General features: G+C 41.2%; 1 protein-coding gene across 2 annotated transcripts in view; it reads left to right on the top strand.

The window, feature by feature from the left end:
- The window catches only part of DCLK1 (doublecortin like kinase 1), a 325,626-nt gene extending 305,565 nt beyond the window's left edge, over positions 1-20,061 (top strand). For both annotated transcript variants that reach the window (XM_081214510.1, XM_081214509.1), the window contains exons 16-17: positions 1,873-1,986; positions 19,803-20,061. In XM_081214510.1, the coding sequence (XP_081070636.1) occupies positions 1,873-1,986; positions 19,803-19,967 (279 nt within the window). In that variant the 3' untranslated portion in view covers positions 19,968-20,061. The remainder of the gene's footprint in view (positions 1-1,872; positions 1,987-19,802) is intronic.
- The last annotated feature ends 234 nt before the right edge of the window (positions 20,062-20,295 follow it).

Here is a 20,295-nt window from a genome sequence, read left to right as displayed (position 1 = left end):
GCTATAACAGGTCTTTCTTATCTTATTGGTCTGTTTTACTGTTTGACATGGGGTGTGCAAACTTTGTCTCCCAGTTAGCCTGCGAGGGTCAGGCAGACAGCGATCATTTCTTCTCCCCACCCTGCCATCCCCAAGGCAGCCCTGCATGTAGTAGGTACTTCAGTTGACCCTGTTTCCATTCCAAGTATCATTCCACTGGTACCCTCATTGACCTTCATTTTCTGTTTCCACAATATAGAATTTTTTTTTAAATTTTGAATACACTCTGCATCATTGGAAAGCCTCCTCTTTCTAGATTTGGTTTCACATGTGACTAAATAAGCATAATAATTGTTCCTTCTTCTAGCCATTAATAAATCAGCCCAAGAATATCATAAATTGAGCATCCACTGTGTGCAGGGCACTGAGCCAAGTGCTTATATTAAAGATTACAGAAAATGTGGAAGATGTGGTACAAAAGGGCAAGAGTTCATTTATATACACACATATATATATAGAAACGTGTATAAGTTTTATATATATATATATACACACACACACACACAATCACCTAACACCAGAAAGAATGTAAATAGTGCAAATAAATATAATGAAAAAAGCATTTGGAGTTTATGGAAGGACAATTTTAATGGATTGTGCTTAATAGGCGGAAAATGTTTTGGAACAGGTGATTTGGACCCAAGTTTTGAAGAAAAAGAGGGACCACAGGGTCCATAAGAGCAAAGCCCATGAGTATTTTTGGCCACTATTATTTCCCCATCAGTTACTGTAGCGCCTGGTCCAGCCAAATGCTGAAAGAAAGAGTAAATCCCATATGGAGAGACCAGGTTATGTAAAAGAGCAAGCATGCTGTGCTTGGAAAGCAGCAAATTTATTTTCTTGGGTGGAGCCAAGAAATTCCATGCAAAATCATGGAGAGGAAGGAGAGAAAGAAAATGATGAATGGCATTGAATTCTTGCCAGGAATTTTGGTTTAAATAGATAGTAACAAACACTTAATTATTCATTCATTCACTTATTCCACAAATATTTATTAAGCATCTACTATGTGCTAAAGTACATGCTAAGACCCGGGGATTCTGTAGTGAACAAAACACACTCTCTAGCTTCAAGGATCACGCAGTCTCTTCATCACACACTAGTAAGTGGTGTTACATACTTAGGACTCTGATTCTTGTTATTCTAACAGTATTTAGCAAAGGAGAGAAATCTGTCCAGTCTCCATCATAGATGGCTCAGGCAGAGAGCAGAAGCCTTAGTTAAAATGAGCTCCAATGCAGAGTATGTCATAATAACATGATATGAAGGCAGCAAGGAGGATTTAAAACTTAAGGAAGAACTTTCCACCTGGAAGGTTGTCTGGGATTATAGAATGGATGATCGAGTAGCTGTGGCACCGGCTTGAGTTTATTTACGGGCTCCTGCCTGAGCCCAGGTCCGTCAGTTTCCCTTGGCTTTGGGTCGGTATGATGGGCTAAGAGGATAAAACTCTTGGGTTAGGAAAAAAAAATGTTTAGATTGATTTTTTTTGGTTGTCCAGATTAACTTGCTCTTTGACATATGTCTTCAGAGCGATGGCTGAAATCAATTTTATTAGAAACCAAAAACAAATAAAACTTTTTATTTAGGGACAAAGTCAGAGGGTAAGAAGACACAGCAAATTAATTTTAGAGCAAATGTGGAAATGAAGGAGCCCTTGAAGCAGTACTTGCTACGACAGTGTTTAATGAGAGGACTTTGGTTGGTTTCTTCCTGAGATGTTATGAATTTTAAGATTACTGCCTGTTACTGGAATATCTTGGCCTCATTTTCTATTTATCTCATTTTTTTTCTTCTTCTCCTTTTTTTAAATTTTTTATTTTTTTTTTCCAGGATGACGGCCTCCCAGAAAATGAACATCAGCTGTCAGTAGCAGGAAAGATAAAGAAGCATTTCAACACAGGCCCGAAACCGAACAGCACAGCAGCTGGAGTTTCTGTCATAGCAGTAAGCATCTGAAATATCTACCTATAACTTTTTCAAAGCACTCCCCCTAAGAGATGGGCATTACTCAGGAGATTCCACCCAGAGGCAGCAGAATGGGTCATTTCTTTAGACAGCTCGACCATTTAAAGCACTGGGGGAGGTCTGGGGCTTATATATATGATGTGTTTTTGCTGATCATTTCCCTGGGAGTCACATCATTATCCAACACCTCCAGGGTGCCTTGCAGTATATATTAATTTCATGATTTATTTGTTAAAGCAGAAAACCTCCCCCACATTGGACTCTGTGCCAGTGCAAACTTCTGGGCTCTGAGAAAAAGAGTTCCTAGTGTCCTTTTGCCAGGACCTGGCGGGGGTGGGGGCTGAAAGGGAGGACACGGCAGAGAGAGACCGGAACACTATAGATCTTTGTACGAGACGTAAACGAAAGCCAGAAACGTGGCAGGACGCTTACCCAGTGAGATTTTCAGTGAAACTGAATTGCTGTGAACACCCAAAGAAATCAGGATTTCTTGCTCCTTAGAAATTTCTGTTTTCAAAGTGGACAGTCTTTTAACGTTTACCATTTTGTTGATGTGGCTGCAGGAGGATTTTTTTTTTTTTCTGTTCCATACATGCAGACATACACTACATGCAATTTGATAGCAGCTCTAGGCAAAGATTAAATTGGGCAGAGAAATAATGAAACCCCATACTTCCCAGTGTCCTATTCTAGAGTAAATATATTCAAGTCCCAGATTACTTGAGTTTTAAATAATTTCCTCTTTTTTTCAGAGTACATACATTTTAACAGCATATTCAATGTGAAATCACTTGAGCTGTTTTTCTTTTTTAAAACAAAGAACTTAGACACTATGATCTCAAATTTTTAAAAGTATTTATGCTACTAGACATCCATCATGCTCGTCAGCAATACTGAATATTTAACTACTTCTATGGGTGTTTTTCTTTTCCTTCTCTTTTTCTTTTTTGGTGGTGCTAGAACTCCAGGTAAAGCAAAAGATAACTAGGTGACCTATTTGATACAACCAATCCCAGATCTGGGTTACTAAATATTTAATAGGAGTTTCCAGAATTTGCAGGTGGCACGAATGCATGCGTATACTTTCCTGGACTAGTTGCACTTCCTGTTTTTTGATTGAACCCTTTCAGCAGGGAGTTACACGAGTATGAGTTACTGGTTCAGGAGTACACTGACAGCGCTAAATAGAATGCATACTCTTTCCCCATGCTTCTTGGCGCTCCTGGGGATTTAACATTGCAAGTTGTTCTTCTGGCCCTCTCTCTCTTTAGTTCTTTCTAAGGAAACTCAGTGTAGAAGCACAGTGTCCTTCCTGTCTTCATCGATCGTCAGCATTCTTTGTTATCAGCTAATGTTCAATCAGTAATTTTTGAAAGTAACAATCTCATGGTGCTTCTCAGGGAAACCAGACATCCTATCCTCTGTCTTCATCATTCATGTAAGACACAAGTATATTCCAAAATGTTTGTTTCCACAATTTTCTTTTGGAATGGACTGCCAGCACACTTGTCCATGAAAAGAACTGCTTTTCTGCTCCTGCTGAGGGCTTACAACTGCTAGAGAGGGTGCTTTTTCCACCTCTGTCATTTTGGGTTTTGTTTCGTTTTTCCTGGTCTTTTAGTTTAACTAGTCTTTGGTTAGTTTGCCTTGGTTGCTCGAGAATGCTTTGTTCACGGTAGTGTGGGAGTCTTGTAATGACTGAGAGCAGGAACTTCAGGGCAATTCTCCAATGGACAGACAACACAGATGGGAGGGGAAATGCTACTTTAATCAAACCTGGATAAATTTTGAAACCTAATCCATGTGAGTTTATTAAAACATCAGCTAAGTAGATCTCCAAAAAGAACTTCAGTTAGTATTTGAAGATTAAAGGTCCAACTGATATTTTTTTTTTTCTATGACTGGACCATTTTGAATGCAATTTAGTATCAGTTTCTCAGTTCATCACTGATATGTTTCCATGGAGACTGTACCAACTGGTTAATATAAGTTGTAAAATGGGCTGTGTGATGCTGAGTTGTGCATTAGTTGCAAGCTTACTTAATCTCTTTATCCACTACAAAGTTGTGAAAAAAATCATCAACTTAACTCAGGCTCAAAATAATTGACTTTTTGGAGAAATATCTGAAAAAGTGCCTTGTCAATTCTAATGTTGCACAATTCACATGTTGACCACTATTATTAATATTTCAAACATGAAAGAGAATATGGCTGTACATTTCAGGGGGTATTTCAGGAGAAGCTGGCCGGCCATAATATATGCATTTATTCATCTTCTCCAGAATGCTTTTCCCTCATAAATGTCCACACCCTCCATAAGAACCTGGGGTAGGTCACTAGGTGCAGGGCAGGGCTGGGAATTAGAAACGAGCCAGGTTGGCTGCCTTTGTTATTAACTTTCAAAATAGCACCGGATAAGTCAATGTATACTCCATAGCCACGTTCCCATTCTTGAAGTGCACAGAATTAGACTCAGGGGACCATCACAAGATAAAGGAGCCCTGGCATTAAATAATATCCCCAACTCAAGCTAAAGTATAATTGCAAACGAACAATATTCTGCTGTGAGACAGAATGTAAGTGAGAGGTTGAAGGAATAGCTTTCATAAATGGTGCGTTCTATAAAGATCATTTGACAATTTAATAATGGAATATAATTATTGATTTACCCACATGATAGAAATTTCTGTAATTAATATAATACTATTATGACTTCTATTTGATAGACACAGGAAAAAAACCTGATTTCAGCATAGATTTCATGCAGACAGAATTTTTTCCCATGGGCATGAATGCTTTCCCCAGAGGCTATCAAATGATGTATTTTATTTTAAACTGCCTCTATTATAGGAGTGCTTTTTTGTAAATTATATACACCCTTTAAAATTAAAATATATATACTGTTTAGAACAGAGTATCAGCTTGTTTTTTCAGAAAATCAGCAATTAAATCATTGGTCTTTAACCGGTAGTTCTCTTTCCTTAGTTAGAAAGAAGCCTCACTATCTGCTCATAAAGGAATTCATGACACTTTTTCTTTCTCGGAATGACAAAGGAGAAAAGAGCATACTGTCATAACAAACGGACTCTAATCACAGGTGTAATTTATGACATGAGTGTAGTTTAACATGCATTCATGGTTCTGAACCTTAATGTTTTCTGTTCGTGTTGTCATTTTTTTTCTTCTCTTCCTCCCACCCCCTACATTATTAAGACCAAAGAGAGGACAAATGATAACTTTATATTAAGGTCCTCGAGTTGGCTGGGAGAGTAATTACCAGCTGGAGGCTCACGGGCATCATAGAGCCCTTCTCGAAGGAGAAAAGGTATCTGACATTTAGGTCAGGTGACATGATTAGGTGGAAACCCATTGCTGTCCTTATAACTACAACAATCTGCGTCCATTGTTCCTCCACTGCCTTTCCCAGTGGTCGGGGGATTAAAACCAAACCAAACCAAACCAAAGAAACCCAGAACAGAACAGAGAAAGGGAAACAAAAGGTTATTAAAATGCAATTTATAGACATAAAATGGAATTAGAGATGACATTTTAACGGCGGACTTCTTGAGAGCCGAGGGATGGGAGGGAGGCATTATTAGATTTGCTCAGCTTGATGAAGAACCGATGACTCAGATGTCACTTCCAATTTATTTTTCCTCATTTAATGCTGTTTATTATTTTAACCAACAATTTTCCTAATGCTTTCGAGTTCTTCTTTTGCATTTTGGTCATGCAAATAGAGCATTTCAGTCTAATTGAACAAATCCATACTAATCAATGTGCAAATAATTGTGATAGTGGGAAGCTTCCTTCTAAAGCGAGAGACCTTTGCACTGGGGCATTCCCACATGCGGAGTTATGGGGCACTTTGCCTGCAGATGGCAATAAAGAGCCAGTTACTGAGTAGCCATCCCTGGGCTGAAACAGAAATGCAGGCCTTCACCTTCCTAACAGCAAGTGTACTTCAATTTTTTTTTTCTAAATAAAACGAACTGTACATTTTTAAAAAGATTAAAATCTCACATTGCTGTTCCGTGAACACTGGGATAGCCTAGTTTATAATCAGAATACCAAATCTTCTGAGCAGTTTTTAGTTTGAACAAGTGCCCCGGCATGTTTTTGAAATGCCTTTGTGAATTTTGTAGTAGAAACTGTCATCAGCATCATGCCAGTACCACACTTGAAAGCACTCATGAGCCTCTCCAGAAAGAAAGGTGGTCAGCTTGCATCCTCTTATGGGCAGAATGGGGGAGTGGGCATACGGCATGATTACTGTTTCTCAAATCTGGGGATTGAATCTTTTATTCCTAGGTAGCCAAAGGCTAACAACTTATTCCAGGAGGAACAACTTTGAGAACTTATCCTGTCTTCTATTTATTGTACCTTTTGTTAATCATAAGGACTTAACTGTACATATGCATTTTTAATATACAGCGAAAATTATTTTTCATTTTATTTTCTATATTTTCTTGGAGAAAATTACTGTTTTATACCATATCTTTTTAGTTCAGAAATGTAATTGATTCACCTTTAAGAGCAGCTCTGCTTTTGAAGATTAACTCTTAAAGAAATCCAAATTGCTGTGATTTATGGGGATTCAAAACTTGATTCTTTTCATCTTTTATTTCATATTTATGAAGGCCTCAAACTTAAGCTTCATGGGGTAAGATTTAGGGGGGAGGGGCGTCCAATCTGCTTTCTCTTAGGTGGCTAAAGCTGATTTCAGCACTTTATTGTAAAGCATTTTCCATTGCTCTAGAATATGAAGACGTGTTTATATCTTTTGAAATTGAGAGGATATTATTAAATGTGCATTCAAAACCTTGTCTGACAAATTAGATCTTTTCTAACAAATTGGCCTCCGAGATATTCATGGGGGATTAGTGTCTTTTCTCGCCTTTTTATTTTCAATGTGCAGATTTAGGATATTAGCTAGTCACCCTGCAGAAGAGGCATCGTAACTCTATATACATATATAGTCAATGAAGAACAGCTTGGTCTGGAGTCTTAATACTTTAGCACAATGTCGATCCACTGAGTTGCCCCCATTTCTCTCTGCTCAGCTGGACCACGGGTTTACCATCAAGAGATCAGGGTCTTTGGACTACTACCAACAACCAGGAATGTATTGGATAAGGTATGAGATGGTGCAGCTCAAGTCAGTGTTTCCATGGCAACGTGCTGGCAGTCTCCATTAACCAGTTCCTTCAGTGGATAAACATGCTTTTGATTTGTTATCCAGTCCATATGCTGCTTTATCAGTTTCATTTTAATCTTGATTGAGATGCCACACCCCCTCATTCTTTTTTTTTCACCCCATTATTCACACTGACATTTGCCAGCTTTCTTTCCATTGCACATGCTCAGTATCAATTTTCCTTACAGTTAAAAGGACAGTATATTTAGTGTTAATGTCAAAGCATTTGCCTGATGTTGCTAATTAAAACAATGATTTCTAGTGTTTTGTCCCTTAACAAATGGAAGAACAATAGTACCTTAGTATATGTTCTATAGAAGTATATACTGTCATTTTAAAATCATCAAGCCTGACCTTAACCTTAGTAGATGGATGAAACAATGCATTTACACCTTAGTCATAGAAGCTCCTCCGAGCACAGTGAGCTATAGAATGCATTGTGTGTGTTGGTAAGCTTGTGTTTTCAAATTCTCCACCTTTTTGTTCCATTTTGTTTTTGTTTTATTGTTACCTCTCTCCCCTTGGAAATCCCTTTATGTACTAGCTATTGCATGAATTTATTTTTCGATATTTTGTAACGGTCAGATTACTTAGCTGGCTTATCTGCTCAAGCAAAAGGGACTATGGGAGGTATCGATTTTTTTTTAACTGGGTTAAGAATTCTATCCAATCGTTTTCTATTCCAGTCAACTGCACTGGCATTTCCTTCAAGGGGCATTGTTTGTGTCTCTTTAAGTTATCCACAGGCAGGATGAGTTTTGATGATATGAGGAATGAACTCTGAGAAGTCCTAGGCAACTTCTCTCCTCCATCTTAATGTTTCTGAAATGATCTCCAGGTAAAGCTCCACATCTTAGCGTTTGCTAAGAAAAAATTCCACTGGGTTTGGCATTTCCCCCAAATGATGGTGCCTTATGCTGTTCATGGAATAGACCAAGTTGTTAAAAAAAAAGGAAAGAAAAGAAAGAATAACATATATAATATACAATTTAACCCCCAATTATTACTCTTTTTTAGTATAATTAGACATTAGAATCAAAGGCATTAGAGATGCAGAAAAGGCCACCCTTTGACAAACTATCCAAATATCTAAGATCATGATAATTTCTAAGCCTGCTGAAAGCAAGAAAATACCCAAACTTCAATAAATATCAAAGTCAGTTTTACATAGAAGGCTCTTTGTATCTTCTAGACAGATCTGCATACAGGAGTTGCACACCCACCTTTTTGTTACCTAAATAAATAGCTTTATAGGTACAGAAAGAACTTTTTTATTTTTAACCTTTTTTTGGGGGGGGTGAATCAATCATGATTTGCCTTTGTGCAGACTCTTTTTACATGGAAGATGATCCATCCATCTTTTACTTTTTCCTGAAAGATAATATACATTTTGAGGAGTGCACATCTCAACGAATTTTCACAAAGTGAGCACACCACTGTAAGCAGCACCCAGATCAGGCACAGAACATTTCTAGCACCCCCAGAGGACCCCCAGCCCCCAGGGCCCTTCCAGGAGGGTCACGTAGCCCTAAGGGTAAACGCTGACCTGGAGTCTGTCCGCATTAATTAGCTTTGCCTGGTTTTGTTCTTTCTATAAATCGAATCATGCTCCATCCTTTTTTAATTGTATGTCTCCTAACCTCAGGCATATTAACCAAACATTTATGAGTACAGTTGATATACAATTAAAAATAGGCATCAAATATGTCTAATTACAGTTGTGCATATTTGTATAACACAAATTACACATATAAATTTCAAAAAAAACGCTAGAAAATTATATTACTCAATTTGTGGGCTTAGGGGTGGGTGCAAAACACCAAATAAACACAGTAATTAATAAACGTAGCCAAGTATAAAAAGGTCATTTGACTAAAATCCCAGCGATGGTTCCCATCAGCAGACAAAATGACACATCCCTGAATAATGGGCAGGAGCAGATGGAAGATAATCTCTTTTTTCTTTCCCACATAAACTGCTCTGCTTTCCAGCTGGGGGCAGTAACAACAACGTTTATAGTTGATGCTGTACTAAACAGCACACCCAGTATGTAAAGCTAAATTGGAGAAACGATGCTAAAAACTCATCGGCGTATATGCTTAATTAGGAAGTTTTATTATGCCATTTAGCCCAGAACGAACACTCTCCTCCCTGATTGCAGATGCTCGCCTTTTATCTCCGTGGAAGTGGGAGCATTTGTCTAACCCTGGTGGCAGCCAACTTTCTAACATAAACAATCATTGCAGGTGAAACATCCCCACTCCCAATTGTTGTGTTTACAAGTGCTCCTGGCTGTTTTCACTGCTCTGAGCGGAATGCCTGGGAGATGAGCTTGTGTTTTGTAAAGCAGCTCACATCAGGGCAGAGGCTGGGGAAACGGCTCTTCGGGGTGCCCAGAATTGGCATGTCCCTCTTAGTAGGCTTTTTGGGGATTGGAGAAATGGTGGGGGCCATGCCTCCTCCTCGCATTCATTCTCCTGCCTCGAACAGAGGGATGCTTCCAAGCGGTAGCCAGGGGAGCAGCATCCTGCATGGCTTCTTTTTCCGGGAGACCTTGCTCCTGTGCCCCAGAGTCTGGAGGTGAGCCTCTCCCAGGAATGAGCTGCCTGGGCCATTCCACCCTCTCATACACATTCCTGCCACTCTCAAGTGAAGTTGTCCCTGTAGCAGGTGCTGTGCCAGCAACACGTGGAGAAGAATGCCTGCATCTTCTGCACGCAGAACAAGGCAACAGCCAGAACCTGATTAAATGAAACAAATACCAAAACAAGACATACGCTAAGAACGCCAAATAAGAGAAAACGCAGAGGTGAGCTAGGACAGGAGAGGGGTTGAGGTCAGGCCTGACGTGACTCGTGTGCATACTAGATTCAAGCACTGTCCTGAAACAGTGAGTAACGAGGCAGAACGGCAGCAGCCGTACGCAGCCCTGGCAAGGCTATTAAATGCTGTTGTGCTCGGGTGTGCAAAGGAGTGGGGTCAGTTAAATGCATCTTGCTCGGCGCAGGTTTGGAAGACCCGTTCCCACAAAAGCCAGAGAGGAACCCCCCGCGTGGTGTGAAGAGGGTTCCAAAGGCGCACACAGCAAGTTGCAGGGCACAGGTTACTTTAGGGACGGTGGCCTTGGCCTTGCTCTGCCGTCGAGAGAAGTCCCCCCATCCTCCATGAGTGTAAAAAGTGCTGCAGGAAGGAAAGGCAGGGGCCTCTGTTCTAGTAAGGGATTAACCACCCTCCGTACCCCAGCACGTAACACATAGAAGAGGCATAGATTTAAACTTCAGAACCATCCAAACTGTGATTGCAGAGAAAAGTACAGGGGAGGTATAAGGCTTGGTAGGGCAGCTGTACCGTGATGCTAAAAAGTGAGTTATTGGCCAGGAGGCTCAAAAGCTGGGCCACAGTACTTTGTATTATAGTTCCACAAATGGTCACAGAGAGAGACACGGGGCTAGGGAGACATCTGTGTTATGTTACCAAGTCAAACAACAGGTTGCTCGCTGTTTGAGATTTTATTTTGTTTCGTTTTACCTTCAGAGCCCCCTTAAGAGCAGGTCCCAACAATATATATATTTGTCTTTTTAAAACTTAACGTACTTGCTATTAGAAATGAGAAATTTCCGTGGCATTCCAAGACTTACTGATTGGGTGTAAACTGTATAGATTCCTGGAGATTCGGTATTGATGGACAATTTTGTGGTATCATATTTATTTTCATCTTGCTTCAGAACCTCTTTCCCTCTTTCCCTCTTTATGATTTAAAAAGATGCCTACACTCTATTCTATGTATTCTTTCTTGCCATACTTTGCCTCCGTATGTTCCTCAGTGATGTTCCCAGATAGGATGTAGGTTTTATCAGGTATAAACGTGTAGGAAAGAATAATCATAAAGAACTTAATCATAAGTATTGACACACTGCTATTCTATTAAGAAAGAGTGTAAATATCCATACGCTGAAGTCAAACAATTCTCAAATACATGTCAAACACATGACACTTGTAGAAACTAAAAAGTCTTGAAAATTGAAATGAAACTAACTTGATTAAAGATTGGCAGCTCTGTGCATGGAGAGGTGCATGGAGAGTTTGTGGCTTTGGTGTCAGGAAGCCCTGGTTTTGGATCCAGCCTGTCCTACTTACTGTGTTGTGACCTTGGGCAAGGTACGTGTTCCTCCTCTGATTCTTAGCTTCCCCATCTATAAAAATGAGACGAGTATTAATTATCAACCTTCCAAATCTGTGGTGAAGATGACATGAGTGGCCTGTGCAAAAGCGCCTTCATGGACCCAGCCCAAATGAGGAGCCCAGAAAAGACTGTTCGAGGAGAAAATCACTCCACACCACACGAGAGACAGATTTCCCTGGGAAAACTGATCTCTCTCCAGATCCAAGCATTTGTTATTAAAGTAGAACCGTGACCTTTTTTGATGTTCTGATTGGGATAAACTGTTGAATACTTATATGTTAGATTATTCATGAATTGGGGGCATTAAATTTTACTTAGTCTATAGCCCCAAATCCTGATGAAGTATAAGTTTAAAAAGTTATCCTCTAGGGCAGGGATTGGCAAATTACAGCCAGCCAATGGGCCAAATCTAGCTCACTGCCTGGTTTTTAAATAAAGTTTTATTGGCACACAGCCACACCCATTCATTTATAAATTACCTATGGTTGCTTCTACTCTACAAGGGCAGAATTGAGTAGTTGTGTCAGAGAATCATATAGCCTACAAAGTCTAAAGTATTAACTCTTGGCCTTCCCAGAAAGTTTCTCAGTTCCTGTTGTAGGAGAAAAATGTTTCTAAATTAAAAGGCAGGGAGTTCCCTGGTGGTCCGGTGGTTACAACTTGGCGCTTTCACTGCTGTGGCCCTGGTTCGATCCCTGGTCAGGGAACTAAGATCCCGCAAGCTGTGTGTCGTGGCCAAATTAAAAAAAAAAAAGAAAAAGAAAAAGAAAAAAAGCACTACCTGGCGGGCTTGTTAAAAACTGTATCACCACCAGCTAGTGGAATGCACGGCGTATAGAAGGCACTTCAATAAGTATTTGTTAAATTAATGAATGATTGAATTTTCCCATGAAGGGACCATTAATATAGAGAAACCTTGATTGTGAAGATAAATGTGGTTTTTTAAGAGTCTGGACAATCAAATCACATATGAGATGCTCTACAGTAGCATCCCACTATAGCAACCCAAGAGTAATTCTTTGGCAAAGCTAAAAAAATTGTTTTTGTAATAAAAGGAGTTACCCCTTAATCTACCTGCTTAGTAAGTTCTAAGTTTTCGTAGATTTTCTTAAGATAAACTATGCCTACAGCTGTCCTTTAGTTTACTAGCTTGATGAAGGAAAAACAACATGGCAGCTCAGCTTAGCTTCTGCTGTGAGAAAATCAGGGGCCGTAGGGCAGAGGAAACACATGAATTTTGCCCTCTAGAAACCTGACCTCAGCAAGTGGCTATCATTTTAACCCCCTGACGGGAGGCCATCAGCAGCCCTCTGCAGAGTTGGACCAATGTGAGATTCTATTAAGAACCAGATCAGGGGGAGGAGCCTATATTTATGATGTGGTGGGGAAGCGTGGGACCGCCCTGCCCCAGGAAATGCGGAATCACATTTAAGAGACGGGTACCTAGAAAGGAGCTTTGAAGGCCGCTGGTTTCATGAAGCTTGCTTTTGCCATTTAAGTGGTCACCTTCACTTTAGGGAAATACCGTGTCTTTAGACCCAGATACTGTGCAGTTCCTGCCTGGCGAGACCCCAAAAGGATATTAAAGCAAAACGAAACAGAACCATAATAAGCATGACAGCAAGCCAAAAAAAAAAAAAAAATGAGAAGGGTGGATATATCAATCTAGGTGTCAGTTTAATTTTACTACCAAGCAAAACATTTCCAAAGTGGCAAGCAAATCGTAACTCAGTCCCTACAGAGTAAGGGCGAGCAAAGGAGAAAGCGTTCCTGAGATTAATGCCCCAACAGCTGCATCCCTGGCTCAGTCTCCTAGGTAGTATGAATAATGGATGGGCTCAAAGGCAACATATACGATAATGTTCTTTTATTAATGAAATGAAGACTGTTTGGGATGGCTGGCAATAAATTAAGAAAAGTGAAAAAGGAAAAACAGTCACCATTTGCCTCTGAAAAATGCAGTTACTTAAATCCAGTAATTACTGCCACGACAGGAAACGTCGCCTCCGAACTTAAATGAGGTGCTTCTCTTGTGGGTCTTGCACATAGTGCAGAATAGAAATATTTCTGATCCTTAGACGGGAAGGCCTGTTGTTTACTAAGAGAAAAACATAACCCATTTTAGTAGATTGATGGTGATATTAAGCATATCCAGGTATTTCATAGGTGGATGTTTCCCTAGGAGTGAGGCACGGTACCTCAGCTCAGGCTGTGGACTGGGAAATGGCTTGATGTGGTTAGAAAACGTGTCCAAGGTCACATAATCAGCTGAGCTAGGACAAAAAGCTGGTTCTCCTGACTTCCCCCTGCTGCTGCTACCAAGGGGATTAAGCTAAAGCTACCAGACAGGGCAAGCATTACACAGATGTGGGTGACTCAGACTTGCAAAAACAAAGTAATGCTCCAATTCATATCCTCACTTCATTCCTAACCTTCTGCCTCCATGCTGTATTTTTCCTATAACATTGCAAAGATAGGCCAGATGGGTACCTCCTAGGTATTTATGCTGATTTCCAAATTTAATGTCAGAAAGAAGATTTAAAATATCTGAGTACTGTGTGGAGGATAGTGTTGTTTTATTGTAACAGAAAAGGCCAAAGATGTATCTATTGTTGGAATACATTTTCTGGGTATTAGGCAAGCACTGTCTCTGATTCGTGCATGCTTGGTGTTAGGGCAGGCACCAAAATGTGATGGATGTGAATTTCTCTAAGAGCGCCAACTGCTGTGTGTGTCGCCCCCAGATTTGCTGAGGTAACTGGCATGACCTTACCATTCCTCGGTTTTCACACTTCATCTAGCCTCTCCTAAGGACACTCTGATCACCAAGAGCTTGCAATCTGAGGTAGGGATATGCAGTGTTTCTTTCATGTAGAGCAGGTTTATATTAGTTTCTCCATATCATTTTATTTGGTCAGTTATTTGGTCTGTCAGGATCCCCCAGTCCACTGTTAGCTGGCTATAGCCCCGCACACGACATAGCCGTTGTTACTGGGTACATATTTTAAATAACTAGATTAGAGCTTCCTATTTGGGTACTACTGGTCAACTCCAGAATCTCAAGAGATTTCTTGCTCACCTCTAACCTGTGATACTTAGCACCAAAATGTGATAATGCAGGCTTCAGATTCTCTTACGAGCTTTTAATGAAGTGATAACTTACTGTGGAAACACTTGGGAATTCTACTGCAAGTCCATTCATGTCTGTTCCATGAAGCTGCAAACCGTGAGCAAAATACCAATAAAATAATAAATCCGTTAGGAAGTCTTTAAGTTTTAATGGAACAAGACTTAGGACCACCTTACCTTATAAAGCTAGGCATTAGGGAGGAGAGACCCAATTTCCTTGATATCTGGGAAGTTTTTGTGATTGAGAAAGAGGAAAGCAGTCTTTCAGACATGGTTGAAAGGGCCCTGAATTTAAATCTATGATACAGCACTTCAGAGGGAAAGTTATGTTTTGAATGTTTTCTGGGGAGAAAATTATCAGTTGGATAATATATATTTTTATAGCAATACTTTAAAAAAATATGTGTTGGCCTATTGTTCTATTTCTTTGCTGAATTCATCTGTCTTGAACTACATGTCGGGCCACAGAATTCAACTGTAAAATTTTAACTGTACAGATTTTAGAGGCAATTAATTTTACAGCTACACTTAAAATTCTAAAGATATCATATATAATGGTGCTTACTGTGATAAGGAATTGGACCACAATATGTAGTTGTTGAGTAGATAAATATATGAGGTTATCTAATGTTATAGGTTATATTAATGTTATCTAATGTAAGCATTTGATCATATCTAAAACAAATTTCACTCTTAAATATTGGACTCATAATACCTTTAACTTCTTACTCTTTTGTATTATAGAGTTGTTCGGGGTTCTGTTTTCTTTTGTCATTGCTATTCGGAAAGTACATAATCACCTGAAATATTCTAATTCTGTATTAACTAAGAAATATTTAATATGTCCCTTAGATGTGTGTCACAGTTGGCTAGGCATTCTGGGAAATGCAAAGAAGTTTCAGATCCTACCCTCGAGCAGCTTGCATGGGATTTGGGAAATATGCAAAGGAAAGGTAATAGGCCTGTGTGCAGTAAGTGTCAAAAGTTTGGTCAAGACAATACTTGCCTGAGGAATTTAGAAAGAAAAAGTGTGATGCAGAAGGTAAAATTTGATCAAGTCTTGGAAAATAGAGAAATGTGAGTGGGCAGGAAGTGGGAGAGGTGATGTCAGGTTGGTGAACACGGTAAGCCAGGATGCAGAGGTGAGCATGATTAAAGTACCTTCAGAGAGATATCAGTTAGGACTGTTTGGATTGCAAGGGAGGAAAACCCAAACCAAACTGGCTTTCAGCAAAAAGAAGAAGTATGATTTTATATAATCTGAAAGGTCCAAAGGTTGGGTCTGGCTTCAGTGATGTGTGGATTCATCACTCGGTAGGGCTTGGTTTCTTTCCGTCCCTCCACTCTGCCTCCCCGTGATGGCTTTAGTCTGGAACTTCACGTGGTACCAGGATGTGGGAAGCAGCTCCAGGCTTGCTGTCCTCTCAGTTGGGATTCACTGTGAACGTGAAGTCTTGGTGAAAGTCTCCTCATGTCCCGTGAACTGGGTCGGGTGCCCATCCTGAACCAATCACGGGTATTGGCGAACACAGTCAGCACAGGCTTGCTTCTGGGTCACAAACCCATCTGCACCCCACCCTCAGAGATGGAGGTAGGGTCCCCTTCACTGCAGCCACAGATTACGTGAGCGGGGGATTTCCAAAGGGAAACCGAGGCGTGGTTAACCGTAAGTTAAGTGGATGCTGTGTCCACTAACGGGGACATGAGGTCTGCTGATATCACAGGATCACTCTGAGTAATAACAGGAACTAGACCGTGGAAATTTTTATTGTAAGCACATTGTGACTGTTAGGACAAGGAGTTCAACTTCATGAGGAACTGTAAACAAATCGGACCTGGGGGTAATTGACCCGTCAGCTGTGTGCAGGATGGGCTGGGGGTTGGGTGCTCTAGAGGGAAATAATGTGACCTCAGTTGTGCTTTCTCATATTTCTAAAGCCTCAGCACTTGGAGAGTATCTCCTGTGTGCTATGAGCTGCGGGGAACACAGACAGGATGCCCAGACTTGATCTTGCCCGCCACAGAGTCTACAATGTGGCAGGGAAGACAGTGCATCAGAGTCATTTGCGTTGCAGGCAGGATGTGCAGTGATAGCTGTACTGGGCTTCACGGGAACACAGAGAAGTTCTTAAAAAGAACCACAGTCCATAGAGCCAGAAGCAGAGTAAGCAGGAGCCCTGGGAGGAGAGGCCTGGGGACAGTGATGCCCTCTCAGTCATCTTTGGGAGCAGGTCTGTTGGGAGCACTAAGCATTGCTCGTGTAGCATTTGAGAATGTTTCGAGGACCTGGGTGAGTCAGGAACTGCCTATCAATCAGCAGACCCAGGTCTCCCTAGGTGTTTACAGGCCCAGAATGGGATTGTACACGTGGTGGACGCTGGCTTGCTGTCCCTGAGAGAGCTCTCGGGCCATCAGCACAGGAAAGCCCTGGGCTTTTGGCCTCTGATGCTGCTCGTGCTCTCTATCTATCTCCTCCCTGGCTCACCCTGGCTGGGACCGGAGGAGGGAACCACTGGAGTGCGGTGGCTCCTTTGAGTTCTGTTTCAATAGACTTTAAATGGGAAGAAATTGCCTGGGCCTCATGTGGGAGGAGAACTGAGTTCTTTTCCTAGTCAGTGATGCGATACGGGCAAGTCTCTCCATATACCTGGGCCTCAGTTTCCCTGCCTGTAAAGGCAAAGCCCTGGGCGAAGAATGCTTTATAAATGCTCTTTCAATTCTAAGAGTCTATACATCCTTTTCCATGACCTGTGATTATGACATGCTATGTTTCCAAACATAGCTGCTGTGAAGTTACTGGTGAATCAGCACAACTGAAAGCTCAGGAGCACTTGAGCATGAAGGCCCGTCAACGAAGGCCAGCATCTAAAAGCTGCTCAGTAGAGAGACTGGCAGGAGTGGCCGGAACTGGCTGCTCAAATGGGACAGAGCAAGGGCTGTCCAGGCAGAGGGACAAGTAAGGAAGAGACTATGACTGGCCTTATGAGCATCTGGAGAAAGGAACCTGAAAGTAAGGGGGATGGGACCATCCAAGCCCACGAGTGCCACCGGTGTCTGCATAAACCGCGTTACAGCATTGGTGGAGAAATGGCTTATTTCAGTGCTGACAGCCAAGAGCGTGACTTGGAATAATTGAGTCAGTTATGGGGAGATGAGGTAAATATGGAGAAGGCGCCAGTGAGAGGAGGCAGGGAGGGAAAGTACTCTGAGAGAAGTTCTAATGAGAGCTTTGTTTTGCATTGTTTTCCTCTGACCTGCAGTTCCTTCATTTCAAAACAATATCTTACATTGTAAAGAAAAACAAAACACCACCTTCCATTTCTGGGAGTCTTCACCCTTTTGAAAACATTTGCACATCCATTTTTACATATAGCAACTCTGGAGGGTGGGAGGGCGTTATCCCTGCTCCTTATTTAACTGAGAACTGAGTGAACGGTTCCCACGGTCAGCAGTGGACGGAACAGGACTCAAAATTTCTGACTACAAACCCGCTGTGCAATTTTCTCCCCGACGCTAGAGAACTTCAGTCCACTAGTCAGTATTAGTCCCATGCCAGTGACTGTTTTCTTTCTCAAGAAGGTAGAAATAAAAATATTTTTATGACCAAGAGAAGCGTTTATATTACTCTTGGATTAACTACAGAGTGGTTTTTATGTGTCAGACTAAATAGACGCCTGTTTTTTACATCAAACTCTACACAAACAGAGCATTTTCAGTTTGCTTTGAAAGCAAAATACCATGTGTTGTAACTTTACAATGTTTTAAATAAAGTTAGGAATTTGGATTTATGATGCTGAAAAATATCATAAAATCGGTGGGTGTAAGACCAAGAACTATGTATGTGAGTTGAGGGTCCTTAAAAATTCGACACTTCGAAGAATCAAAGGTAGACATTTCAACACACCAGTTATTGAATCATTAACAATCTAGTGAAACGAGAGGTGAATTATTAAAGTTTATCTTCCTCATTGATTTGTAACACTTATTCAGTGTGTGGATAGTTTTTAAAGCAGAACAGTTCAGCCTCACGAAGCCATTTACTGTACTGGTTTCTACACACTGCCTCTCTTTCTTTATTACTTCATTCTGGAACTTTGATTGCCCTATTTTAGATCTGAGATTGCTCTAATGCTACACTGCAATTGTATGAGGGGCTTAGTTTTCACTTTGTTCTCAGAACCCGGCTGGCTATAAATTTATCTCTGTTCTTTGAAGAAGCTAACAGTAAATTTCCAAGAGGAAAAATGGCGGTATATATCCCTGTAGAGGAAAAGTAATCTCTTAAAAGCAGAATAACCTCCAGGCTACATCCTTTTAAAGAGGGACTTTCAAACAGGGATGCCTTCAACTTTTATATGTGTTCTGTATTTTTCTTCAGGCTTTGTACCTGCTCTTCTGCCCTCTGTGTAAGGTTTCTCTGTAATGATCCATTCCTCCTCACACCCATTAAATCTGTAATGAAGTCATGCCCTTTCCAATCCTGATGTCATAATAACTTCCAGAGCTATGGCTGGAGAGCACATCCTGGAGATCATATGAGGTTTCCTCAGGAAAAGGAGGCACAGGGCCCAAGAGTTGGAATACCTACAACATCGAACCTCAGTTTTGTAAATTACCGCACACTACAATGAAAATGAACTTTGTAAAGGAAAATCCATGGGAAGGTTTCCATCAGGTTTAATTGCATTCAAAGCAGTTTTCAATTTCAGGCATTGGGTTCATTGAAATTAAACCCATCCTTGCCAGAGATTGCACCATACTCCCTCATCAACAGATAATAAGATCATTTAGAATGAGGAGGTGCTAAAATAACAGGACGAGCTTGTGGCTCTGTTTCCATGTGTGACAGCTTCATCACCTCTCATCTTTATTAGACAGCTGCCTGGAGCTGAATGTTGATGAACGAGACATGCCTGGTGTCCTCACGTGTCAGACACACAGGCCCGAGGCTCCCACTTACCAGGGGGTCTCTGGCTAGGCTGGGAGCGACCGAGGGTATTAGATGTGGCGCTAGTGGAGGTCTGGGGAGGGCCAGGGAGCTGTTGAACCCACGACATCATCCATCCTGCCTGTGCCTGCGATGTCATGACCAGGTGCCCTTAGGAGCCGCTTCTGGGGGAGCAGAGGGCACCCCAGCAGTGGTGACTGTGGTCACCAAAAGTGAGCCATCGTGGACAGGTTATCTTAGCCAGCATATTTTTCTGACCTCAGAAAGTTCCAGAAATCGTTCCTTTTGCCATTTCCTTCAGCCTAATTGTCCTCTTTCTCATTTTATGCCCCTGCTAGACCACCGCTCTTGATAAGGAGAGGCAGGTTTTCCGACGAAGACGCCACCCGGATGTGAGGAGCCGGTACAAGGCCCAGCCAGCTCCGCCCGAACTCAACTCGGAATCGGAAGACTACTCCCCGAGCTCCTCCGAGACTGTTCGCTCCCCAAACTCACCCTTTTAACAAGACCCTTTTACTCGAAGTCCTAGCTTAACCCTTTGAGACTCTGAGATTTGTTTTTCCAAATTTATGTAAAACAGTTTCATCTGATCTACCTAGCACTCAATGCTTGAATGGCCGAGCAGAACAGTGTGTTTTCTGGTATCCTTGTAGCAATTTCCCTTTGCTGAATGAGACTGTGACTTGTCAGTTGGTGGAGATGGCAACTTGCTGCTAATCGGGTCCTCAAAGGGTTAAGGCTATTTTGCAACTTTTTTAAACATAGAAGCAATGAATGTTTTCATCAGTCAATCTAGGATCTGCAGTGTGTAACATAGCACTTGTTAACCCT

The sequence above is a fragment of the Mesoplodon bidens genome (genome assembly GCF_964165515.1).
Source record: "Mesoplodon bidens genome assembly, chromosome: 17".
Taxonomy (NCBI): domain Eukaryota; kingdom Metazoa; phylum Chordata; class Mammalia; order Artiodactyla; family Ziphiidae; genus Mesoplodon; species Mesoplodon bidens.
Note: the sequence above shows the minus strand (reverse complement) of the source record. Positions and strands in the feature narration are given on the sequence as shown.